The sequence below is a fragment of the Metopolophium dirhodum genome, chromosome 7 (assembly GCF_019925205.1).
Source record: "Metopolophium dirhodum isolate CAU chromosome 7, ASM1992520v1, whole genome shotgun sequence".
NCBI classification, from domain to species: Eukaryota; Metazoa; Arthropoda; class Insecta; order Hemiptera; family Aphididae; genus Metopolophium; species Metopolophium dirhodum.
The window spans coordinates 31,260,648-31,287,561 of record NC_083566.1 but is presented as its reverse complement, the minus strand read 5'-3'; the positions used below and the strand labels follow the sequence as shown (position 1 = coordinate 31,287,561).

At 28.2% G+C, this 26,914-nt stretch overlaps 3 protein-coding genes across 8 annotated transcripts; 2 read left to right on the top strand and 1 right to left on the bottom strand.

Moving 5' to 3' along the window:
- The first annotated feature begins 2,541 nt into the window (after positions 1 to 2,541).
- On the top strand, positions 2,542 to 6,679 carry LOC132948752 (sodium channel modifier 1-like). Of its 2 annotated transcripts, XM_061019389.1 has the most exons (10): positions 2,542 to 2,700; positions 3,050 to 3,174; positions 3,381 to 3,500; positions 3,572 to 3,659; positions 3,725 to 3,853; positions 3,925 to 4,084; positions 4,545 to 4,691; positions 4,762 to 4,960; positions 5,065 to 5,139; positions 6,492 to 6,679. In XM_061019389.1, coding segments are annotated over exons 5-10 (639 nt in total). In that variant the 5' UTR covers positions 2,542 to 2,700; positions 3,050 to 3,174; positions 3,381 to 3,500; positions 3,572 to 3,659; positions 3,725 to 3,796; the 3' UTR covers positions 6,493 to 6,679. The 2 variants fall into 2 exon arrangements, with proteins under 2 accessions (XP_060875372.1, XP_060875371.1); XM_061019388.1 differs by lacking the exon at positions 6,492 to 6,679 and having other exon boundaries at positions 5,065 to 5,143.
- Positions 4,968 to 13,687, bottom strand: LOC132948750 (slowpoke-binding protein). 2 transcript variants are annotated; one of them, XM_061019386.1, is made up of 13 exons: positions 13,430 to 13,687; positions 12,575 to 12,744; positions 8,760 to 8,833; positions 7,392 to 7,559; positions 6,957 to 7,227; positions 6,706 to 6,887; positions 6,528 to 6,640; positions 6,378 to 6,469; positions 6,112 to 6,237; positions 5,941 to 6,020; positions 5,798 to 5,866; positions 5,635 to 5,716; positions 4,968 to 5,314 (listed from the first exon to the last, which is right to left on the bottom strand). In XM_061019386.1, the coding sequence occupies exons 2-13, from the start codon at positions 12,650 to 12,652 to the stop codon at positions 5,252 to 5,254; spliced, it is 1,398 nt and encodes a 465-aa protein (XP_060875369.1). In that variant the 5' UTR covers positions 12,653 to 12,744; positions 13,430 to 13,687; the 3' UTR covers positions 4,968 to 5,251. The 2 variants fall into 2 exon arrangements, with proteins under 2 accessions (XP_060875369.1, XP_060875370.1); XM_061019387.1 differs by lacking the exon at positions 13,430 to 13,687 and adding an exon at positions 10,653 to 10,788 and having other exon boundaries at positions 12,575 to 12,715.
- LOC132948749 (NFX1-type zinc finger-containing protein 1-like) lies at positions 7,832 to 26,289 on the top strand. 4 transcript variants are annotated; one of them, XM_061019384.1, is made up of 10 exons: positions 7,832 to 8,084; positions 19,848 to 21,718; positions 21,794 to 21,877; positions 22,168 to 22,439; positions 22,497 to 22,640; positions 22,703 to 22,976; positions 23,700 to 23,895; positions 23,958 to 24,099; positions 24,178 to 24,417; positions 26,088 to 26,289. In XM_061019384.1, exons 2-10 carry the CDS (start codon positions 19,864 to 19,866, stop codon positions 26,121 to 26,123), a joined length of 3,243 nt encoding a protein of 1,080 aa, XP_060875367.1. In that variant the 5' UTR covers positions 7,832 to 8,084; positions 19,848 to 19,863; the 3' UTR covers positions 26,124 to 26,289. The 4 variants fall into 4 exon arrangements, with proteins under 4 accessions (XP_060875367.1, XP_060875366.1, XP_060875365.1 ...); XM_061019383.1 differs by lacking the exon at positions 7,832 to 8,084 and adding an exon at positions 13,817 to 13,953; XM_061019382.1 differs by lacking the exon at positions 7,832 to 8,084 and adding an exon at positions 16,600 to 16,857.
- The last annotated feature ends 625 nt before the right edge of the window (positions 26,290 to 26,914 follow it).

Genomic DNA, 26,914 nt, shown 5'->3' with positions numbered 1-26,914 from the left:
ATGTACGGTCAGGAGAATGCGTTTAGCTCCGTAACTTAAACAATTTAGAGTGAATCGACCTAATATGAAACTTGATGGTAAGTACATTATCTGTGTTTGTATGTGAGTTTTTTACGATAGTTAAATTTTTTAGTAAGTTATGCGTATATAATATAGCATAAATTGAAAATGCTCATAATGCAAATTTTTGAGCATTTTTACTCATAAACAAATATTTTTTTATACATAAACTACAAACATAAGTCCAATAAAAACTAATAATGTCAATTGTTGAAATGTCTATAGATAACTCAAAAGGGCCCAAAACATTTTTAAAAATGTTAAATGTCTAGAGAACTGTGGTATAAATATTTGGTAAGCATTTTAAGTCCATGGTTATTCTTCTTTTAATTACAACAAAAAACTAAACAATTTTGTCATCTGGTTTTGATTGAATATATTTATTTTTTTGAAGCTTGAATTAATGCAAGTATACAATGTACCTATCTTACTTACTTTTTACGTTATTGTTAATAAACCACGTAAAAATTGTAGGTTTTACATGGGCACATGGCTAATTAACAACGACAAAAAAGTAAGTAACTACTATACGACGCCGAGTATCAACACCGTATTATATTATAGTTATATCCAGGGCTGGCGTTGGGTAATATTTGTGAGGGGTCGTGGTTAACGAAAGTGACGACTGAAATTCATGCATAAATTATAAACCCTAATAAAATTTTCTTGCTACACTCAAAATGTCAAGTTTTTGTTTCTACAATTCCATACTACCTATGTTGAAGCAAAACTTCAGCATCGAAATTTTGATTTTATTTTTTATAGCACCATCTATTGTATACATTTGAGCTCAATAATATTAGTGTACAGGCACTAAACATAAAATCTTGATCAAAGCATGTTTTTATTTATATTTTTCAATATTCACTATTAATTATGATATTGTTCTGGAATAAGAATTCGTCAAAATCCTTATTTAGCCCGTATAATACAATAAATGTGAAATGTCGATATAAATTTTAGACACGGGAAAAAATCATTACATTGGCCCATTAAGCTTAAAATAGAACATATTTTTCCACTGTAGTTTATTTTCTAAAATTAAATGTTGTCATCATGGTTTGGGGGTAAAACTGCTTCGATTTTCTTCAACAGTATCTTGTTCGATGGGAAAGTGAATCTAGTTGGTGCATTTGGGAGGTCAAATTTTAAAATTCTAAAAGCGCCGGGAAAAACAACATAAAAATTAAGGAAAATTAGGAATTTTTTTAAATCTAAGATTTGAAAATGTACCTAATACAAGATTATTCCTAAGTTTGTCTATCCTTATCAAAAAAAAAAAAAATGTCTTCAAGCAAATCAAATCAAATTTTTATGAGCGTTTGAAGTTCATATTTTTACAATATTCGATTCACTCGATTTCTCATGTAGTGATTTTGTTATTTTGGTGTTATTCAAAAACAAATAACTGCAGATACATGACAATTGTACTGAATGTTTATATTTTCATTTTCTACACACCATACAATTTTGAAAATATTTTGACTCTTTTGAGTTTTTGAGCTTTACGGACATTGTCAGTTTTCAATTTTTTTAGTTATTTTTTTTTCTATAAATATCAATAAGATTGTATTTGTTGGGTAAAAAAGAGTGGAAATTTAATGCATGGCTCCTGATATATTGTCGCAATAGAAGTTGAAAAATATTAAAAATACATAGTCACAATTTTTTTTTATAAGCATTTAAAGTTTAAATTCTGACAAAATTGATCACATTTAAAATTGAATAATTATTTTGTAGTTAAACATTTATAAAATGTTCAACTTTTATAGCTAAGGATTAAAATTGAACACCATCCATTACAGTGACCCACTTGTAACCTACTGTACAGAAAAGTGACATCCACTTACCTACTTTTTCTTTTGTATTTTTATATTTTATACATATTTTTTTTGTATTTAACGATGTTGATGTGCCGACTGAAATATTAAGTTAAATGAGTGAGGGGTGGTGACGACCCCTTAAACCCCTCTCCCTCGGCCCTGACTATATCATAGTTATTTAGTCATACCGTGATTGATAATAATAATCGACATCACGAATTAAAGTATATCCACAGATTAAATGAAATTAATCTGTGGTATACTATCTTAATTCGTGATCAACATTATCCATTTTATATTTTTATACTATTCTTTCCATTAGCCATGATTCTTTCCATGTCTATAATTGTCTGGAGGACATGCGCAAAAATTAAATTTTAGCCATACACATATATAATAATATTATCATATATATCTATGTATATGATTTAAGCTGACATGGGCGTTTATTATCTATGATGTATATTGTATACACGGTCACCGTGTGTGTATACGTCACGATGTAGGTAAAACCATAGAATATTAATTTAATTTAATTTGTCATGGGTAAGACATATTTTTACCTACATCGTGGTATACGACGTCCGTGGTCTCTGTAATCTGTATAACCGTATCATTCAAACGACAAAAAGTCGTTACTCGTTGGACCACGGCTGTTACTACTTGACTATTGATAAGTGATAACGTTGTTTAGTGTATACTGCAGACGGATAGTGTTGTAGTTGTTGTTAAGCACCTAAGTACTCGGTCAGTATTTAACACTTAGTTTCATTCTGTTGTTGAATTGTAAATATAAATTTTCTAATGGCTGAAGATTGTGAGTATGAACAAAATAATATATTTACTTGTGTTTGTGGGGTCGAGGGTTGGTTATTCGAGACTAATTGAATACGAATAAAGGATTTAAACGTATGCGTATATTTTATGTACAATTTCGTGTGTTTACGTTTTGAATTGAACAAAATCCAAGTGCCAATTATGTCCTGATGTGTTGAGAGTAATCTTCGGGGGCTGGTTTCTGTTTTTGTATAAAAAACATATAATTCATATAATTATTCATATAATTCTCGGATTATGCCATCCAAGAGAATTTTAAAACTAGTATTATAATACTATTGTTTATTTAAACTGATTACGCCTAATTAATTATAAATTGTTTTTTGTAGTTGATTTATCTTGTACCAACAAGTTTGAAGTTGAATTGGGCTCTTCATTAAGACATTGTTGTAATACTTCTCGCAAACTCAAACAGCTAGCTTTGAATGCTGCAGAGTTAAAAATAAATAATCAAGTAAGCTATTGTAGAAAATGAACTTGCTTTCTCACCTTAAATCTATTTCCAGTTACACCATTGAATTTTATCACTGTTATTCATGGCATCTATTTGTTCATAACTAACTTTTTGGTCATCATGACAATTTTACAAAATAGATATTATTTACCTTATTTTGTACGCATATTATATGATATATTTACACTAAATGTAAATGTTTTTAGATAAACTTGACCTGCAAAGAAAATGACGTTGGCCTAAGTGTAAAAAATATTTTAGATGCAGTGCAAAATTTACGTGGTAAATTAAATATTATTGAAACAACATTCGATTGTTCTGATAAGGTCAGCATTACTAATAATACATATTATAACATATTTGTTCCTCAAATGTAATTGAATCTTAATTTTTATAGACTGTATTTAATCTTGGAGAAACTGTTCAAGAGCTTGAGAGTGTTGTTAACATTGTGTCAAAAAACAAGAACACAATTTTTACTCACCGTATGTTTATTTCATTTTGCTTACATTAATTTATTTTGTAATTTTCTATTATTTTTTTCTTTTAGGTAATCTTTTATAATTTATTTATCTTATTTTATTCAATTATATAATAAGTACCTAGTAGTATTACATTTATAATGTCATTTAAACGTGTATGTGATGGATCAGGCAGCGATTTACTCAAAAGTCTTGAGGTACCTTCTCAATTTTAAATACTTATAATTAAAATACCTAGTGTAACTATAATTTTTATGTTACGTAATAGTCACAAAGGATCAGAGAATTACTTGGCATTCAAATACCAGATGGTGAAGCCAAATTGTTGTCCAATGGGAAGTTGACTTGTATGATTTGTATTCAAAGACCAATTTTTGATACGGTTAATGTGCTCTCAATTCACAGAAAAGGAAAAAAACATTTAAACGGTATGTAGTGTTTAAAAATAAAATTGACATTGATTACATTTTCAATAATCCATTGATGTGATGTGGTATTTAATATGTTTAAGCAGACATAAATATTTCATATGTTTAATCAGACATAAATATTTAGTTCTGATAAAAAAACAGTATTTCATTGTATTAGTTAGGTCAAATTCATAGCAACCAGTTATACAGATTTAGATGCAATCATTGATTATAAATATTACCTATATACTATTTATAATCAATGGTACAACTTATTCAAATGAAATACTTATTGTTGTTTGATTAACTATTTAAGTGGCTTTTTGACACTTATAACTGATAAAAATAAACAAGTAATGTAATAATATTGTTCTCTTTAAATTTAAAATGTTATACTAAGCAAGAAAATAAATTAAAATTATTATCTTGAATCTATGCTGATAATTGTTGTTTAATTATTACACTTTTCTTAATTTAGAACTTAGTAAATATTTGGAAAGAAAGGAAGAGTTAGAGTTAATAAAGATTAAGCAACAACAAAAAAAATGTATTCAGTCATTTGGTGCTCCAAAATTGTATAATAGTTCTACAGAACGTAAAACAAAATTAGAACTACCAAAAGATGGTAATACAATTAATTTACTCACCTATTATATTTTTAGGTATTTTTTCCAATAATTTATTTTGATTTTTAGATTCAGATAATTCTAAAGAATCTTCTATTGTTTCACGCTATGTATCTTCAATGAAAAAAAAACCATCTTTACAAGATGTTATAAATCGTGCAAGAAAACATCCTTATCAGCTACCGGTCTCTAATTCACATACCCCAGTGTCCAAAAATACCTCAGATATCATTCCATCAATACAGACTTCCAGCAATAAAGAAATTGAGTCAGTATAAGAAAAAAGTATTTTTGATATATTTCTGAAGAAACATTTTAAATAGTAAACATATAATATTGACATGTCTTTTTTATTGCTAACAATGTTCACAGAATTGGTTGGATAATTAATTCTGACGGATCATGGTCTAAGGATCCACAAGCTGAATTTGATTCTGATGATGACTGGTAAGCATTAATTATGATTGCCTATTAACGATTTTTAAATAGTAAAAATATATTGCTTGAAATAGAAAATAAGTATCAGTCTAAAATTAATAGACAAACTAGAGGGTTATTATTATCCCAAAAACTGGAAGTCTAGTGACTGTTGTCGGTGATACAATGATAAGCCACGATGTTCCTAAAAAATTGTTAACAATTTTACACTTTTTTTATCAACACATTTAGGTATAAGCATATACCTTATACTAATAGACAAGATCTGTGTATAACAACAGCATTACGAGCGGCGTGCTAACATATTGCAGTGATGTAGGCTGTTTTGACGACCAAATACAATGATCTTATCATCTATATATATTATATTTTACCGTACTACCCCGCACTACCTACATATGAGTCACCGAAAAGTACCCTCTATGTTTCCATGCTCGGTGTGCAATCACTTCTTGTCAATTAGTATAAGAAGAAATTAATGTGATTAAAATTTGTATTTATTACCATGCATTCTTTGTCACCAACAAAATTTGATTTTCTTTCAGTTGCATGAGAATACTTTTCATCGTCACAACTTTTACTTCTCCTGTAAATTATTCATATATTATAATATATGAATAAAAATAAACATTTTAATTTTAATAACTTAGGTAATTTGTTTATTTACATTGATAGTTTTCTGATTTGTAGGTTTTCTTTAGTGCTCGTCTGTGTTAAATCATGATTATTTGGAGTCCTACAATACATTGTAAATTCATGATTAGTAACCAAATATATTTGTTGAATTGAATTTAAAATATAAATATTTACGAGCCACTCTTGCTACTATTTCTGTTTCTAACAGTTTCCAATAACTGTGATGAAGAAGCTGTCATTTTGGCTTGTAATAGCTGCAAATGTATGCCACAGAACATTATGTATAATATTTATGTATCTTATTTTTATCCTATAGAATCTGATCTATTATTTGTAAATACTCACAGGCCAGGATGTAGCACGCATTTCTCTGAGATCAATATTTCTAAAGAATTCAGTCATGACTAACTGTTCAATTGTAGGTACTTGACCCATAGGATTTTTAAACACATAGTCCATTATTTCAACAACCTGTAAAATTAAAAATGTATAGCATTGTATAGTGATATTTCAATTAAATTGCATACCTAAAATAAATATTAAAAGATATGCTGGTTTTCAAAATGTTTTATATAATGTTTATTATTTATTTTAAAGTTAAATTTTTTTACTTGAGGATAGTGAGCAATATCTCGTAAATTAATTTCACTGGGTTCTGGAGTAAGCAATTCATATCCAGCTGCCATTTCAAATAGAACATGACCTAAATAAATTTTTTTTTTCAGATTTGTATGCAGATTATATGTAAAACAATTTTATACCGAAACAAATGACATCAATTGCTGAGAAATCATCCAATATGAAATTACCACTCATAACAATGGGTTGAATTCTTGATGTAAAACCAAGTAGAGAATTTTCTAGGCCTGTGATCCTTTGTAAGATTATTAATACATTTTTAATTATGATTTTACTAAGTTTTAATTTTTTAAAAAATACCTGGCCACGCCATTCTGAAGAATTACATTGCCAGAATGTAAATTACAATCATGTGGAAACTTTCTTTCCTTAAGAAATAATAGTGCTTCTAGAATCTGACGACCAAGTCTTTGTATCTGTGATAATGGCAAACCTTCACTGCGCTGTCCGTACTTATCGCTCCAATCATCATGCCAACAGCTCTAAATTATTTGTATCATTAAATTATAATTTCTATATTCAAGATATTATTTTAATAATTAAAAAAATACCTTATAGATAAGATCTTTGAGACTTCCCTTACTGTTAAAAGGTAATACTAATGTAATAAATGTTGTTTCTGGATCGGTTGCGCCTTCAACAAATTCTACGTCCAGTACAGGATATATATACGGATGTTGTAATGTAAGAAAAAGATCTAGTATAGTACGTCTGGTATCTGGTGTGCACTCAAGAACGCTTTTGGGATTCTTGGGCACAAGTGTCAATAGGCGTTCTGTTTTGACAGACCCGTCGCGTACTACAAACCAATGTTTGTCCACCCTAAGTTCAAAATGTATAACAATTTTCTTGTTATATTATACTAATATACTATATAGAATCAATGTTTTGTAAACTGTTTAATAAGTTCCTATCCTGCTAGGTTAGGTTAGTTATATATTGTGCTGAGCTGCTGTATACGTTTTTATTATAATAGTTATTCTCACCTCGATCCGATGTCGTTGAGGTGTTGTAGAAGAGCGTATCGTGGACAGAACCTCAAGTAATGCTTACATGCATTTTGAGCGTGTTGTCTAGCTTTACGTTCCAGTTCCATCCGTTCCTGTCCCATTGAATCCGGTTCCAACGCCGTGTACTGATACCGGCTGCCATTTCTACAATGCACAACAAACCGAAAATGAGGGATCTCGTTATATTCTAAGATACTAATCATCGACAATAAAATTTCGTCGTCTGGGGAGGGGATGCAATAAAAAGAGGATGAAGTTTCCCTAACTTGTGTCCGCGATCGAATTTACAGTTGTCACACAACTCCTCGAAATGTTTGGGAGGTTCGGGCCTGGACCACCACGCGAGCCGGAACCTAAACGGACACACGGTCCTTGATCTGACGACACTACGGTCGGGCTTTCGGGACGCGACGCGTCCGTTCACTCTATGAACGGGTCGCCCGGAACCCGAGTCCGACGACGACGGCATGATATCGACACAATATTCCGATCGGGGCGAACGTGGCAACACGGATATGATCGTACGAGTGTTGTTGTTGCTGCTGCTGCTGTTTGGCCAAGGCATTTTGCGTTGCACTGTTGCTGTAATATTATAAGTGCGTGCCGTGGACCGTTCGGTTTTCGTAAATATTAAAACTGGCTCTGTTTTACTGGCCGTCGACATTATAGGTATGTATTATTCCGTATTTTAATTTTTAATGTAGACGAATAATATTATATGGTGTTGTGGGAATTAACCACGGTCATTATCTGTGTGCACACGAACAATAGCCCGAATATATCGCGTGAGTTCGAGCTTTATGCAAGTCAAATGCTAACGTTGACTTTGGACCACACATGGACACGCTGTACGCCAATGGCTATTATAAATGTAATATATGTATACACGGCTGTAGGGTGGGCCTCATGCGTTAATATTCATGACACATGATATTTATATTATTAATAATTTATGAACTGTTTTTGTGTCAAAACAATAATTATAGGATATTAACTTAGAAATCCCATATGTACATATATATACTTATAATATAATATATATATATACATTAGGTAATATAGAAGCTCGGTAAATTGTACAAAATGCTCTGTTAACCTGAAATAATTGTTCTAACCTTTGTTAAAACCTAGTGCCCTGCTCTAAATATTTATACTAGTATTATAACTTTTATATTAGCAGGTACCTAACAACTATTTAATCTTCTTAATTAATCATTTGTAGTTCATACTTCGAATATAGGTAGTGGGTACATTAGATAACCATTAGTATATATATTATAGCTGTTGAGTGTTTATAACTTATAATGAATTCAGATATACTGTAACAGTAGGTTTATAACTTACGAGCAAGCTTTTCTAATCCAATAAGCTAAAAAACCCAGAAGGCCGAATCCACTGACAAGTGCCACAGTCATTACCTGAAATAAACAATCATATGTTTAGATATGCAGGATAGATGGTTAAAAAATAGTAATAGTTATTCTTATAAATTAAGGTTCACTAAAATCATAATTTGGCATTATTTTTACTTTAATTATTACGTCATGACTATGTGTAAATGTCGTTATGTGTACTTCTACAGTATACAATTTAGTAAAATGAAATAATTTTAGCATTTGAAATAACAATATTTGTATCAATTAAAAAATTTATTATCGCTGTTCAATATGTCCATTGTGTTTTTTAATTTTTAAGTTGACGACTGACTTATTGTCCATCTTATTTGTTTTGTATAAAAAGAATATTTTTTTAATTATATTTGAATTCAACTATATATTTTTAATTAGTTATTATAAATTGTATTATTATATTATAATTTAAATTATTATTATATTATTTATATTATATAAACTATAATTAATAAAATATATAGGTAGGTAGTGGCCAGGGGAAAGCCTTGTCCCCACTCGACTACTAGGTAGGTACTCAAGATTTAGACAACCACCTAGGATGTTTCATCTAAAAATAACTTAATAATTCAATTTAAACTTACTAATTTATAAAGTCTTAACAATATTTTTTTGGATTCTGAGCGGAACAATAAAAATGTATTGATTTTATACAATGATACGTGTGTGTTTTTTTGGTGTACCTATATATTTAAGAAGGATGTTTACATATTATGTGTGTGAGAATATTTCTTATAAAATTAGACTTTGACATTGACTGTATCCGAATATCCGATTAAAAAATAAAACCGTTACTAGACTTATAAAAATTTATAGTTAAAAGGATGACAGTGTTTATTTGTTTTATCTTTTTACCCTACAAGCGCAATATAATATAGAACATTTACGTTTATAGGACTATCAGGAGAACTAATTTTATGTTGTTACCTACTTGTAAGCTTTGATATTATAGTAAATTGATCTATAATAAAACTTGAAGTTAAGAACATTAACCTTGTTTCTAAGTTGGTTTTTTTATAGTAGGTATATTAGGTATTTTACTGTCATATGATGGATATTTTTAAATTTTTAATATTTTACATACCTACTCATAACTTGCATAAATAAATAGAAATATCGTAAAAAACCTACGTACACAGATATTATGTTAGGTAATATTTATAGCATTAAAATGTGTAAATTCACTATATCTAATATTAAAGTTAAGTATTAACATATTATAAGATTGGATCTGTTAAATTCAAATTAGTTGTTGCGCGTGATGGCCAGATATCACAGTCTTCTCACACCACACACATATCTTTTTTTTAAAAATAAATGTCTAGTTTAATAATTTAACTAGGTAGGAATACGTCATATAGGTAGCAAATACATTTTAAAATTGTAAGTAAAATAATATTAGAAATCTATAATATTATGAATTTTGTAGCTTATATCGATGATACGTGAGGAAATTAAACGATACTATGTATATTTATATATTCACTAGAAAAGTGCGTGCGATGGTTGGGAACTATTTTCGGAAGTACTTACATAAATATTAAAAGCATGGTGTTTAAATTTTATATTCTAGACATTTTTAATAAATAAATTAGGTACCTAAATTTTATAAAATAATGTAAATTTGAAATTATGGTAATATTTTAATTTTTATATAATTTATTACATAATATGTAATCTCTGGATGATAATTTAACAATAATTGGTGGATTAAGGATTTGTTACTTGTATAGTTATATACTTATATGTATTATAAAATATTTAAAAATATACAAGATAGATATTTGTGTAGCGTCATTCAAATGAATGTTGTTCCCCTGGCCCCTACCATAATCATCACTATGGATCCGTCTCTGAGTCTCAACTTTGATCTTTCCCGAGAAAGGTTAGGTCAGGTCCATATTTTGTGGGCTTTGACCGATGGACCAACGATTTCCTTATAAAAGATAACGTGGACTGGAATTCTGGAAATACGATTAATTTTATTTAAAATTATTTTTTTGGTATACACCTAAACAAAAAGCAGTTATTTTAAATTGCCCAGTGTTTATGCCAACTTTAGAGTTTCAAAATTAATTAGATGTCAGCGCACTATATTATTTGTATTCTCTACCTAACCAATGGCCATTGGCGAAAATCACAGGGGCTCTAAGGATGCCTAACACCTTGAATTTTAATGCTAGAATTGCGAATTTCGTGATTATCTTAATACGTAATTAAAAATCTTGAACACATTTCAGTATCAAGATAGACTATCGGACATTCGGACATATCAATTAGATCTCACATATGGGTAGGTCCTTAATAAATGTCTACTATAATTACATATTACTAGCATAATTACAGTGAAACTTCCAATTAACAAAATGTATCTATGGTGATTTGTTTTAGAATTACATTTACATCAAAAACCAAAATCGATTTTGTTAAAAACCGATTATGCGTAAAAATGCCCGTTTTTTCTGTTGGCTTAGAAAATTATTGAGAATTTTATATTTTAGCCTCCCGAATGCACCAACTAGATTCACTTTCTCATCGAACAAGATACTAAAGTTTAAAATCATAGCATTATTTCGACTACTTATCACTTATACACAGACACAAAAAATTAAAAAAAGCACATATTGTAAAATCAATATATGTATATATTGATATCCCACTCTGCTCAAAATCTAAAATATGAGTAAAAAGTTTTTAATAAAATAGGATTTGTAAAAATATCGACATCGAAAAAAGTTACCTATAAAGAATGAAAAAATTACCAAGAAATGCTAAGAAAGACCTAAAATTTAAATAAAAATTTAAATGCAAAAATGATTCTAAATTGAGTTACTTTGTACCTAATTCAAACTTTATGTTAAGAAAGTTATGATTTATACCAGCGGTTCTTAACCTTTTGTAGATCGCGGACCCCCTTACCAAATTTTTTTTCAAATACCTTTTTTTTTACAAAACATCTCATGTTATCATAACCAAAATTATAATCATTATTTTATATAACAAATTACATAAGTAGACATAGCAAAACATACACATTTATAATTATTTTATTACATGTAATTTTTTATAAAAATGTAATATGTATACAACTTACTATAGTTGACTACGATCTATCAGCTGCACTTAGTGGCAGTAAATATTATAAGACTTCGAGACTATAGTGCTGTACGCATATACATTTGGTATGAACAAGAAAAACTGATTTTACTTAATAAATATTAACAATACAATTATTTGGTGTAGAATCTACATATTATTATATATATATGAAAAAATAAATAAAAATAATCCAACAATATTGTAATAATGCATTCATGTCACTTATAGACGTATGTTATGTGTTAAGGCAGCCGCGGACCCCCGACATGAGTATCGCGGACCCCCAGGGGGCCGAGGACCACAGGTTAAGAACCGCTGATTTATACAATAATCTAAAGAGAATGAATTTTCCTACAAATTCACAGCCTTATACAATACCTACCTATTGGTTTAAATCTTTAATTTATTTTATTTTATTAATATTGATATTAAATGTATCGGATATAAGGAGGAGTATATCAATATAATATGAGGAGTGTGAGAGGCAAGGGGGCAAAGCCCCTCACGGCTTTACTTTCTCTAAAATATCTTAGGTGATTTGTGCCTATATGCCAATGACCATACAAAATATTATAATACATAGTTATTATACTATTATAGGTACAATATTATTATTAATGAGTTATTCATAATATATACACGGATCCCTACCGTATAGTACGATACGACCAAATCGATTCCCACTGGCTGGTCGATTCTCCTTCCGGGCAGAGCTACCTGGACCGTCATTCTAATACGCCGGACGTGATCGTCAGCAGCAGCCGCTCTCAAAGCGTGCCCACGGTCGTTTTGCGATTACTTCCGGTGTTCTTTGCCATCGCCTGTATAATATATTATAGACATTTATAATTTATAATTTATGGTAGCTACCTCCAATAGTCCTATAGGTACAGATTGTAGATCAATGCGCGTGCGGTACAGTAGTACGATATGATTCAAACGTACCTAATATATATTGTATGCATATAGATTAACATTCATGTGTAAGTATTAATATTTTGTAAATACACTAAAGAAGCTATTGAAGTAGTGACAGGAAGAGATGGGGTCGATATAGTGGTACAATGCATTATATAAGTACATTGGGATATAATTATTATCTCTTCAGGTTTGTCATTTTTTGTTTACACATAGGTACATTTGACATTTATTTCCATCCACTTATTCTATTTTCTTAAAGTATCACGTATTCACATCCCGTGCACCGCAATAATTGCTCCTAATATTGATTATATAACGTTTCTATATAAACATATAATATAATGATAATATCTATAGACTATACCTAGTTATTTTTATTGAATCTTTTAATAATAACAATTACTAATTTGCTGTGCATCACTGATGTAGAGTGCGAGTTATTATGTATACATGTGCATATAATAAATATCCAAACTCATATATTAGTTGTTGCAATATAATATATTGATAAGTATATAATATTATATAGGTGTAAAGTAACTGGCGATAATCTATTATACACTTATTATGTTTACTGTTACTCACCCTTTATTGATTCCATGTATAAAGTTTACGTTTTTGTACGATTGGGTATAATAGTACCTATACGGCTATACTACAACTCCTGCAGTGTATAATATGATATATTACATAATATGAAGAACTCGAGTTTTCGTCGCGATCGTAAATTGTATAATGTTATATCGATCAATTGTACACCAATATAATAATAATGTTGTTGTATTTTGTTTATACGAACTCAAGGAAAACAAAACAAGCGTTCGTAAATAGGGACGGCACTGACGTTATATATATTGAACGCTGCTATTTCCGAATAAGCTGCAGCGAGTAGGAAGGGCGCAAGTCTGGTTTGGACGCGAGTGCGCCAGTGCGATGTCCTAAATCGCGCCGCGCCGTATAGTGAGGGATCTACCTACCACGCGATGTCGTGCCGGCCGAGCTGGTGGCTGCAGGGTTTTGGAGGGAAGACATTTAGCGAGAAAATTTTAAATGTATTCGTTCGACCGGCTGCTATAATATACGATTTGCGTAATAGGTAGAGGTTAGAGGTAGGTACCTACTATACTTATATATAGTTATATAATATTAATAATTATCCGTTGATATTGTATCACTCGTTTTAATTTGTTTGCGAATTCTGCAAAGAATATACCCAAACGTTATGATTAGTATTTCTATATTTTTATATATACGACTCTATTGCTATTTGCTTGACTTAAAAAAAAATTATTTCACAAATTATATCAACTAACGAAACAATTTTATTTGGATATAAAAGTCGAAAATAGAACATATTCTTCGAGATGATATAATGTAAATTTTCAAGGAAAGACTTATGTATTGTAGATACATAAAATATAAATGGTTTATGCATTTTGCTATGATATGTATGAATTAATATGTACAGATTTAAATATTAACATTCGAATTAAATAAGTATGACCGTATGGGTTATGATATTGCTGGAATAGTCGAACTGTGGTACCTATAATAGTGGTATTATAATAAATTACCTACATAATACCATTGATTATAAATACTATTAAAGCTACTATAGTATTTATAATCAATGATAATATTAATGCTTTAAATATTAAACTTTAGTATTATTATTTATTACCTATACCTATGCCTATACTCTATAGGTATATTGATACTAAATAAGTTACGTGAATATAACTAATTCCTTGATTAAACATAGTTTGTAGTTGAAGTGCTATACAACGCTGCCACTCGGAAGTGAAGGAAATAGTGTTCTAGGTCTTTAAATGCCGTCAGTTACATCACGAAACGAATTCATTCTCTCGTGGAACGGAGTGAACGGACTATAGTATAATATTATATTCAGTCATGTACTCATGTAAAAAATACATTTCAAAAATACCTATTTATAAGTTTAAAATACGTACCTATTCAAAAGTACTTGATTATAAAATTATTATCTTACAAAACAGATATACCTACTTTTGAAAGTATATTAACTAATAAAATAAAACTGTCATAATAATTAAATAATTAATAAGTATAAAAACTCTGTTCAGCGAGAGAACACGCACATCCCCCCGCGTTACGCTGCCATCGAAATCTGTTCACCTAAGACAGGGTAGGTAGTACTGATAGTAGGTACCTATTGGCTATTACCTACCGTGAGGAAACGCGCAGGAGAACCGATGTCCGATTTTTGTCGGTCTTCCGCGTGTTCTCTTGCTGAACAGAGTATAGGTAGTTATGTAATAAGTAATAACTAATAAGTAATACCTTTCAAGATACTAAGTACAGGAGTAAGATTTTAGTAATGAATTATCTTACACCCTTATACAAATTACCTATATGGTATTGTGTTCATTTTATATTATTGATATACACCTAAATGTATGCATAATGATTCATTAAGCATGCTCATTCCGTTTTTTTAAATTAAATGATGCAGTTATTGATCTGATTTTTACATTTTTAAATATACCTACTTAAAAATCATATTATTTTAAAATTCTTGAGATTTTTTGTTCTACTTTAGAAGTCTCCTGCACTCCTATAGAAATACAAACTTTTGTTTTTCAACAAACAGATCCCCACTTTTCTACAGTTAATTATTCAGCGGATAATTGTTCTGAAAATGTTGACGTATCAGAATCAAAAATTTGAACAAGTAGTTTTTGAAACTAATTAAAAATTATTTCTAAGGAATAGGTTCTTGAATTGATTCGGTAGATTATGGTCTATGGATGCTATGGTGATTTAATCTATCAACATTTATAATTTGTAAAAATGGTCCAAGTAATCAATACTTACAATACTAAATCCATCCGGTACTTTTTGGTTATAACTTTATAAGTTAAATTGTTAAACTACCTATTTGCCGTCAATACATTATTTGGTACTGCGCAAGCCGCAAGGTGGATATAATATATTAATATATTAATATTAGGTATATAATATAATATACCACCAGCCGGCAGTCGCCACTTTGCAGAGATACTGATATTTTGCCATATATGAACTCACGGTGTAGAGAAGATATTATCTTCTCTACATCGTGTATGAACTAAGTAATAACTATCTTAGTTCATTACTGCTGAACGCTGAACCCTGCAACTGCGTAAGCGTAACTTCTATCACCAAAGAATAAATTATTTTCTATGGAGGCATAAACTATAAGATATTGTTCACAGCATGAACTAAGAAGATCTTCTTAGTTCATGGTTCACAGATATATTATAATTAAATATATTTATATATTATATTATTATGTATAGTTAAACATATTATGTGGTATTGACGTATTGTACATTTGTACTATATTGTTAATAATTGTCATTTGCATAGATACCTATTTGTGTATAACATTTATCATGGTTTATGGTCATTTGTCAGTTATTTATCAGTTATCAAACATCTGACAACCATTTTAAAATTGTTTTGTTTTTATAATAGTTTTATAATAGTATAATAGATTGTACCATATTGTACTATGATTATACATTTATACGTGATTGTTCTTTATCATGTTCAGACATGTTAACGTTATTTATTAATTATTATTATCTCTTCACTCCACACACACTCCACGCAATCACACTCCTTATAAATAATTATTGCCGTTATACATAATATTTAGAATAATAATATATAAATAAACTAAAATAGCTATTATCTGAGGGTTATTTGTTACTTATTATAATAATATATTTTATATAATCCAAGGTGGTTACTGGTTAATCGTTAATGATTACTGGCATTCTGTGTATTGTATTTTACTCACACCAGTCACCAATACAAAAACCTACATTAATACTTTTACGCGTTAGCTGGCGATAGTGGCGAGACGCGAGAATAGTCTTGCATGATATTGTTGATTTTTGGTACCTACCTATGCAATTATTATGTCCGTAACACAACAGAATATTTTGTGTATCTTGTAGCGGAAGGAATAATACTTATTAATAACTAAGGTAAATTATCTATTATTTAAAAACCATTTAAATTATTATGTTAATGAATTTTCAATTCTAATCGAAACTTGAAAATTTTAATTTTACTCTGGTGGCCACAATATTATATTTTATTAATCACTCATATAGGTATTTGTAAACAAAGTGTTTGTTTTCCTAACCATATTATGAATTTTAATATCATGCTTAATTAGTGGTATTACAATATAGGTAACTTTAACTGTATATTGTAATTGTAGGTATTTACATTTATATTTTTTGGTTTTATTTTGCAATCTAAAATAATTTAAATAATTACCTGTATAACAATAGTTTCATTTATCATTTTGCTTATTTGAAAATTTATTAATTAAATAAATTCATTATTTATAATAATTAGCTGTTTTCTATCTGGATGTTAAATGTTTATCATCTAATAGGTATGCTTATATTAGTTATAAGTTATAAGTATTTGGTTGCTCAAAAAATTATTAGGTACAATATTATTATTTTTTTTTTATGTTGTAAACATTATAGAGATTAATAATACTAAATAAGTTAAGGTAACTAAATTGATTTAGTGAGTATCAAATTGGTATATTTTTCAATATGTTTATTATCAATGTTTTGTAACAAATTTTGCCACTGCTCAAACTTTTTCTAAAAACATTTACTAGAATAAATTAAAAGAACTAAAAGAAATGTGTTGAACTCTCATGCGAGGAACACTTAACATTAAACACAAACATTTATATTCCTATTATTTTATACAATTATACAAATTAGTACTTTTTTTTATTATTAAACTGCCATATTAAAAAAAATAGTATTTTATCATTGTATTTTAAGATTACTTCATGTTGTGTATTATGTTATTTACTTTAATTGTATGGATTGTATATTATGTTATCTATGTTTTAAATGTAACAGTTATTGTTCATGTGTCTGAATGTAAGCAACCCGGTCGTCGGGCAGTTTGCTTTAATAAAAGTTATTTCTCTCTAAGAAAAACATTTGTGGGATATGTGAATTTCTTTAAGACGACGATACAATAGTACACTCACATGCATTGTCTCCGTCCTACAAACGCATATTATACCAAATTGTACATTCTGAATAATTCACTTAACTCTGTCATCATAGGTGCAACTAGACCTCTAAAACGTGGGGTGCTATAATACTTTATATTTTAAAAACATAAAATGTATGGTATTTCAATATAATAATGATAGTTAGACGTAAAAAAACAAGGGGTGTTAAATTAGAACTTGGGGGTTCTAAAGACCCTTTGCACCCCCTAGTTGCGCCAATGTCTGTCATGTTAAATATTTGAGTGTAATTACCTATTATCAAATTTAAAAGTAACAATATTATCATTGTGTGTGTATTGTATGGTATTATTTAGTTAATATCTTAGGGTATTTTAGATTCTAAGCGGAGTGATGAATGTATTGTTTTACAATGATTTATGGGTTTTTTTTTTTTATTTATGTCAGTACACGATAAGATTTAATAATTATAACAAAATAAAAATCATTATTCTTCATTTAAATACTTAGCTTTGTCAACATTTTACAAGAAAATTTCTAAAAAAAAAAATTAAGTTTATATATTTTTTAGATTTTTTGGTTCTAGTATAAACTACTTATGAGGAACATAGTATTAATTTTTCAAGCCCTAACTATAAAAATTAAACATTTTATACCTAGATCTTTAACTACAAAATTATTTGCAAATTTTGACAAATTGTTTTATAAAAAAGTTATGTAGGTATTTTTTATTTTTTTAAATAGCTCTAAAACTTATAAGGAACCTTTGTATTACATTTTTTATCAACAATTATTGAAAAAATATTTTATATGTCTATAAATGTGTCAAAAAGAATCAAAATATTTTGAAAATTATGCCATGCATAGAATATACCTATTATAAACATTTGGGAAAAATGTCAAGTATCTTCTGTATTTGTTTTAATTTTGTCAAAAACTGGTTAAAATGCCTGTTTTGCTTATTTTTTAATACTGGGAATTTCCAATTTTGACCTTTGTCTTAAGTACCAACTAGAATTTTCTATCAGAAATCACCCCAAAAGTTAAAAATTGAAAAATGTTTTCTATTATACACTAATTGTGTTAACATACATAAAACAAACAAATCATTGTAAAATTTCTCCATTCAGAATCTAAAAATGAATTTTAATACTCATAAATTTGATAATTGACCAGTTTACTGTAATATTTAATATGGCAGAGTTAAGTGGATTCTTCAGAATGATAATTTGCTCTGAACTTTATTTTATTAAGTTTATTTGTTGTAACCTTGATTCTTGAGTTGTAATGCTTGTTCAAATACCATATGATAATAATGATAAAGAGTAAATATTAATTTTAATTTGTATTCTAATTTTTACTCTTTTCTATTAAAGTTATATAATTAATTGTCAACAAATAATATAATGTGTCATGGACTGATAAATACATAACATTAACATTAACATTAGCAAATAACAAATTATATTGAAGTGGTAATAATTTGTTTTAATATACTAATATTTATTACTCTATAATTATATTGGTTATATTATATAAATACATATGTATTGTAAATCAAAAGTGGAACTTTATAAAGTTATCAATTAGTTATTTGATTTTAGGTCGGTATAGTTAAGTTTTTTTTATTAGTTTTTATGCAAGAAATTATTATATTTATGTCATCAATGAGACCTAAAGTTAAAATTTTTTGTAAAATTACAAAGTATCTCATAAAATTAATAGATACTAACATAGTAATATTTTATTAATCGGTAATTCAGTTAATCAAATTTAATTAAGATTAGTCATTAATGGCTGTTATTAAATTCCAATAATGTCCTAATTGAGTCTGTTAGAGGGGGTCAAGGTATCATATTATTAAATAGAAAAAGATATCAGACTTAAAATATATTTATATAATATTATTCTTTTTATTTTTATTTTGAATATAAAATATAAAATTACATTTATTTCTTTCAGGTTATATCCATTCATTATGACGAAAAAAAAAAAGCAAGACTATACACTTGAGTATAAATGGTTAGAAAATGATTTGTCAAAATCATCAATGTTAACATCTGTAAGTCGTGTGGACATGGACGACTATAGATGTATTCCACTTTACCCCACACTAGAAGATATAACTGATGGACCGCCTAAATTGTGTGCAAATCATGTTAATCGCCCATATAAAAATTGTGATGAATACCTAAACAACTTTTTTCGCCTCATGCGAGAAGATTTTGTTTCAGTAATTAGAGATACTTTAAAAACTTACAAACGAGGATTAGATATAGATACTATGTGGTACTATGCCAATGTGAAAATTGAAATGAAAAGAAATTCATCTGTTACAATGTTTTTTAGATTTGATACACCTTGTCATGCTAAGGCTTTTAACTATGAAAATAGTAAACGATTTAAAAATGGTGCTTTGTTGTTACTTTCAAAAGATAAATTTACTACATTCAGCCTAGGAATAATAACTGATACATTTAGATTAAATAAAGGCATAGTTGGTGTTGATGTTGTTGATTTTGAAGAAGTAAATAAATGGATATCAATTGACTTATTAGAACCGCAGGTTTTTTACGAACCTTACAGATATGTTCTGGGAGTATTCCAAGACTTGTGTGAAACAAATTTCCCAATGAAGAATTATATTATTCATGGTCTAAAAGAAATATCCTATCCTAGTTATTTAGCAAACAATTCTATTTATACTATTAATGGGATTACATTTGATATTCTTCAAAATGACCAATGGCCGTCAGCTGAAATATTAAATATGGATATCAATCAATATGAAGCATTTAAAGGGGCTTTAACTAAAGAATTTGTTATGATACAGGGACCGCCCGGTACTGGAAAGACTTATATTGGATTAGAAATTGTGAAGATTATTATTGAAAACATGTATGATACAAACAAAATCAAGCATCCTATTATGGTTGTCTGTATGACTAATCATGCCTTAGATCAATTTCTTGAGGGTATATGGAAAATAACAAGAAATATTTCAAGATTTGGACGTGGTACTAAAAGTGATATTTTAGTGAACTATATTCCAAATATGAGTGTAGCTCGCAAGGATGAATGTGCTAACATTTATGTGGATGCCAAACGAAATGTAAAAACTTCAATACAAAAGGAAAATGAGCATCTATTTAATATTAAAGAAGTTGATCGCAATGAAGGTGTGGTTGATTTGTCTTTACTTATACAAGTGCTTGACGAAAGTGGTTTTAATACATGGTTTCAAGATTCATATGATTTACTTGCATGGTTATTACATGATATTTCTGCTGTTGATGGTATAAATCCTATAGACTTTATAAAAAAAGATAAATTACTTGTTTCTCAGTTATCAAAATCAAATAAAAATGAAGCTAATAAAAAAGTATATTTTATAACTCTAAAAAGTATAAAACTGTATTGTACCCGAATTCAGTGTCAATTAAATGGTATGAGTCAAAAAGATGATGAAGTTCCCAAAAAGCAAGATTTAGAACATGCATTAAAAATAATGAAGACTGTAGAGGATTACATAGTCAAACATTTAAAATTGTATAAGTCTAGATCTGAGAATTATAAAATCCAAAATAACCGTGATTTATTAGAAAAGAGAGATCGATGGTTATTGTATTATAATTGGGTTCGTTTGTATTTAACAAAAGAATATAATAGTATTGAAAATATGAAAGATACTACTCGTCAATGTAGACGAGATATGAACAAGTTTAAATCAATTGGATATTTGAAACCAGTTCAAAATAAATATGTGATTGGTATGACAACAACTGCCGCTGCTAAAAATAGATATTTGCTAAAAAATCTTAAATGTCCAATTGGTAAATATAATTTATGTTTAATTATATTAATTACATAAAAATGTTTCTTTTACAATTATATTATGTATTCATTAGTTATAATTGAAGAAGCAGCTGAGGTTCTAGAACCTCATATTGTGGCCTCATTGTCTGAATATTGTGAACATGTTATTCTCATTGGTAAGGCATTCAATTTGTGCTATAAAAATAGAATATATTTTGTACATTTAGAACATTTTTATTGATTCTTTAATCTATAAAGACTATAATATAATAACAATTGTATGAACTAAATTATTTACATTATTTATGTTTTTTTGTATATTATAAGAAGATAATTGACCATTTTAAAAAAATGAAAAGGAAATTAAAGTAGTGTAAACTTAAACTATTTATCTTATAAATATTAAAATTTCTAAAATATTCATCATTGAACTTTCAAAAATTATTATTTATTTGTATTTTATTAGGTGATCATAAACAACTGCGTCCTCAAACCGCTAATCATATCATAGGCAAAAAATATCGACTTGACATTTCATTGTTTGAACGTATGGTAAATAATGAAATTCCATCATATGTATTAGCTGAACAACACCGCATGCGACCAGAAATTGCAGGCTTAGTTGCACCAACTATTTATCCACATTTGAGAAACCATGCATCTGTTATGGAACGGCCACATGTTAAAGGAGTTGGCATGAATATATTTTGCATGACTCACAATGTTCATGAAGAAAAAGTAGAATTCTCAAACTTAAATTTTAAAATAATTATTTAATGCGTTTGATTTTATTAGAGTTATGAGTTATCCAGTTTCGTTAATAGCGTTGAGGCTAACTATTTGGTTGCATTGGCAGATTATCTATTAAAGCAAGGATATTATCCAGAAGATATAACTATTATGGCAATGTATAATGCTCAAGTCATATACATTTCTAATGTATAATTAAGTATACATATTATGCGTTATTATCCATTTGTAATAATACCATTTTATTTTAGTTGATTAATTCACCACCTTTTGAACATTTGGCAAACATTAGAGTTTCTTCAGTGGATGCCTATCAAGGTGAAGAAAATGAAATTGTTTTATTGTCATTAGTACGTAGTAATAATAACCATAGTATTGGATTTTTGAAGACCAATAATAGAGTTTGTGTTGCGTTATCAAGAGCTAGATTGGGATTTTATATGGCTGGTGATTTGAAATTACTTGCTAGAGCCAGCAAATTGTGGAATAGTATTAAAAAATACTTATGCAGTTTGAATGCATTAGGTAAGAATTTATCTGTTTCTGTATATTGTCATTAAACTATGTAATACCTTAATGCCTTGATAGATATTTAAATGTCAAATAAATAAACAAATTATCCAACTAAATCTAAGTCAAATTGAACGTATTGAATATGTGGTTTTTTTTACCACAAGGATATTTTATACCAGCCTTTGTGTGTTGGCAACCCAAGATATTTACCTAATTTTTCATGCAACCTTTTTGAAAATAATGTTCAATAGGGTGCTACCCACACGCCACTCCCCTTAACTTTTTAAATTACTATAACTAAAGAAACTATTATCAATCTTTTAGCGACCCATTCAAAATTATTTGCTGCTCAAAATTGGCCCGCGACCTTATGATTGAGAACCGCTGTTTTATATACATGCGTGACCAAATTGCAGCTCTTGTCTTATCAAAACATTTTTACTATTCTAATAATAGGTATTATAATATGAAGACAAATAATTCCCATACAAAATTTAAACTGACATAGGTATTATTGTACGTTATTATTTTATTTCACATACTATTAATTTTATTACTTTTTTATTTTTACATTTGGTATCTTATCTTATTTAAGGTAATTGAGAACCCTTTTTTTTCTGTTCTTGGCTCTTACATATTTTTTATTATGTTGTCCAGCTCACGACTTTTATCGTTGGCCATCCCAGATATACTCTATGATAATAAATAGGTAATTACTTTTTGTTTATAATATAGGTCCAAAATTATTGTTGAAGTGTCAAATTCATAACAAAGTCATAGGAAGTGCATCAAGTGGCTTAGATTTTCAAAAATTTACCGGATGTCAATTAAAGTGTAATGTTAAACTTTCTTGTGGGCATTTATGTAAGGAATTATGTCATATTGAAGATAGTGGCCATTTAATGGTTAAGTGTTCTAATGTCTGTAATAGGTAAGAATTTTTAATCTACCTAATCAATAGTTTTAAACAGCAATCTTTTATGTTTTGTTTAGAAAGTGTCCTAGAGATCATCAATGCCGTCAAATGTGCCATGAAGAGTGTTCATGTCAAGAGTTGATTAATGAAATTACCAATTGTGGGCATATTGTTCAAGGAAAATGCAGTGATATAGAAAATATGAAATGTGATATTAAGGTTTATTTTTTTTATTCATATCCATTTAACAAAAATGTTATAAACTGTATTAATTTTTAATAATTGTTTATGTTTTAGGTTAAAAAATTATTAAGTTGTGGACACACACTTGAAAAAAAATGCTATGAACAATTTAATTGCATTGAAGTATGTAATAAACCCAACTCAAATTGTTTATTTAGGCATTTATGCAAGAAACCATGTGGTGTAAATTGTGGTTTATGTACATATCCTATTCCAATAATAATGAAATGTGGACATATTTCAGAATTCTCTTGTTCTCAAGAACCAGACACAGTAGAATGTTTAGAATGCAAGGTAAAAGTAAAATAAATACTACCACGTCATGTTCATTCAGTTTAAGTTAGAGTTTCACATAGAGAGCGGATTTTTAGATTTTACATATATTTATTGACTTAACGCAGCTGAATAGTGGCAAATCATTGTAGATGACTTTTCCATAACAGTCTACTGAATTTGAAAAGAATTTATTTTTGAAATTAGAGAATATTCAGGCTATATTCCATTATATTGTATTACTGTTCATAAAAAAATCATACTAGATTATTTCTCGAGTAGTAATTATTTCGTTGCAGAAAAAAAATTAATAAATGAAAATTGATAGAAATTGTTCAATAAATTAATTGTTGTCATTAAATTAGAAATTGTTTGATTGTTTTAAATGTGACTGAATTTAAATAATTTACCAATGTAAAGGCGTGCAGTAATTATTTTCAAGTTTAAGCATATTAATTAATAATTACATATTGTGCGATTAATGGATGGTAAATTTAAATATTATTAAAGTAATATCAGTTCTTGTGCATATTATGATATAAAATTGTGTATATTTTTGAACAATTTTATGAATAAAATCAATGCAAATGCAATAAATTATTAACTTGTGTCAGTGCCGTAGCCAGGATTTTTTTCGGAGAGGGGGGGGGGGGCTAAAATATTTGCTAGGGCTAGGTTAGGTATTACTGGATTTTTACAACATAGTAAGTTGATTCATTCTTTCATATTTGAATATTGAATTCTAAAACTCTTATAATAGTTTCTTTGCTTTGCCACCAATGAAGTTATAACATTACAATTTTTATTCTTTGTCATCAGTTTGAAAAAAAAAAAGATTTTTCAATACCTCTAAAACTTTTTTCCTTTTATTTTCAATTTACTCATATAACTACTATAAGTTACTTAGTATGTACTTTCTTTCAAATTTGAACATGAAATAACTATAAAAAAAAAAAACTGTGTTTTTATATTTTTTAAATTTATGGTTATAGAATAACCTACTTATGTTGTACTTTGTATTAAATTTTCAATCTTTAGCTATAAAAATTGAACATTTTATAAACGTATGACTACAAAATCATTATTAAATTTTCAATTTGATAGGTAACTGTTGTCAAAAATTGAACTTTAGAGTTTAAATGCATATAACAACAAAAAAAAAGCCTGTGTATTTTTAATCATTTTCAACTGTTATTGTAACAATATATTAGAAGCCTTGTATTGAATTTTCACACTTTTTGACCCAACAGGCAACAAATACAATTTTATTGACATTTATAGAAAAAAAAACTAAAAAAATTAGAATCTGAAAATGTCTATAAACATCTCAAAACAAGTCAAAATATTTTGAACATTTGAAAAAATTGATGGTGTAAAGAAAATGCTAATATAAGCAGTGAAAACTATATTGTGTCAATGGTCATTTGTTTTAGAGTTACACCAAAAACAAAATAGATTTTGTTGAAAACCGGTTTTGCCTAAAAATTCCAGTTTTCCTTAATTTGTTTTTGTTTTTCTCAGTGCTTTTGAAAACTACTGGGAAATATTTCTTTGACTCCTCCCCCTCCACCCCAGGGTACCAACTAGATTCACTTTCCTATCAGAAAATATGGTATATTTATTTATATGGTATTTTTATTTTACTTTTATATTGAATTTAATAAATGCATTTTGATTTTTGTTTTATTCAGGTAAATCAACAAGGAAAAAAAAAAATGAAATTTTAAGCAAATGGCGTTTATTGACTGATATAATTTTTAATTGGATAATTAAATTTTAATTTGTTATTGTTTTTTTATTATTTTATTTTATAATACACTATATGTCTTACATAAGTTTTGTGACTACTATTTTGTATAAAATTTGAACAGTTTAAAGGTTATAACAATGTTATTTTTTTCAATTTTATTATTTTAATGTTAACAAAGGCAATGAGTAACAACGTATTGTATCAATTATTTCAAATTTAACCTTAATTAAATTTATATTATTATAACTTGGAAGTTAGAAGTAATAAAATACAGTAAGTTTATAGTATAACATAAGACATTCTACATCAAAAATTATATCGCAAATGTAAATATTAAAACCAGGGACTGGAACCGTACTGAAAAGAATCCAGTGTTCCGTGGACCATACTAGACCATTCCATAATAATATAAAAGGTATATCAATTTTGGTATTTTAGTCTAAAAATATCTTGTTTTTATATTAAAAATGTACAACTACTGTACAGTAATACTTCCGTGTCCTGCTGGTGCATAGAGTGTGGCCCGTATACAGCAATAGCTACAACAGCATAAAACAGCTACAGCACGATAGAATATGAATCGAATAGAAATCGCATAAACTCACTGCACTAGCTATGACATAGCGGCGTTTCAGTGGCGTAATAACAAGCTATTAATTACCTTTTAACTGATTTTTTTTAAACTTAATTTACAAAACTGAAAAATACATTAAGATAGTAAATACTAAACACAATTTAGTGTCTATGTATATATACTTATTTTCTTTA

Coding starts and splice junctions, on each gene's coding strand:
- LOC132948750 (XM_061019386.1), bottom strand. CDS start 12,652: ATGACGGTCCAGGTAGCTCTGCCCGGAAGGAGAATCGACCAGCCAGTG. Junction 6,238..6,377: donor ATATTGCTCACTATCCTCAA/GTAAAAAAATTT, acceptor TTAATTTTACAG/GTTGTTGAAATAATGGACTA. Junction 5,315..5,634: donor TTGGTGACAAAGAATGCATG/GTAATAAATACA, acceptor ACAATTTTTTAG/GAACATCGTGGCTTATCATT.
- LOC132948749 (XM_061019384.1), top strand. CDS start 19,864: ATGACGAAAAAAAAAAAGCAAGACTATACACTTGAGTATAAATGGTTA. Junction 21,878..22,167: donor TGAACATGTTATTCTCATTG/GTAAGGCATTCA, acceptor GTATTTTATTAG/GTGATCATAAACAACTGCGT. Junction 22,641..22,702: donor AAGTCATATACATTTCTAAT/GTATAATTAAGT, acceptor ATTTTATTTTAG/TTGATTAATTCACCACCTTT.
- LOC132948752 (XM_061019388.1), top strand. CDS start 3,797: ATGTCATTTAAACGTGTATGTGATGGATCAGGCAGCGATTTACTCAAA. Junction 4,692..4,761: donor ATTAGAACTACCAAAAGATG/GTAATACAATTA, acceptor TTTGATTTTTAG/ATTCAGATAATTCTAAAGAA. Junction 4,961..5,064: donor TCCAGCAATAAAGAAATTGA/GTCAGTATAAGA, acceptor CAATGTTCACAG/AATTGGTTGGATAATTAATT.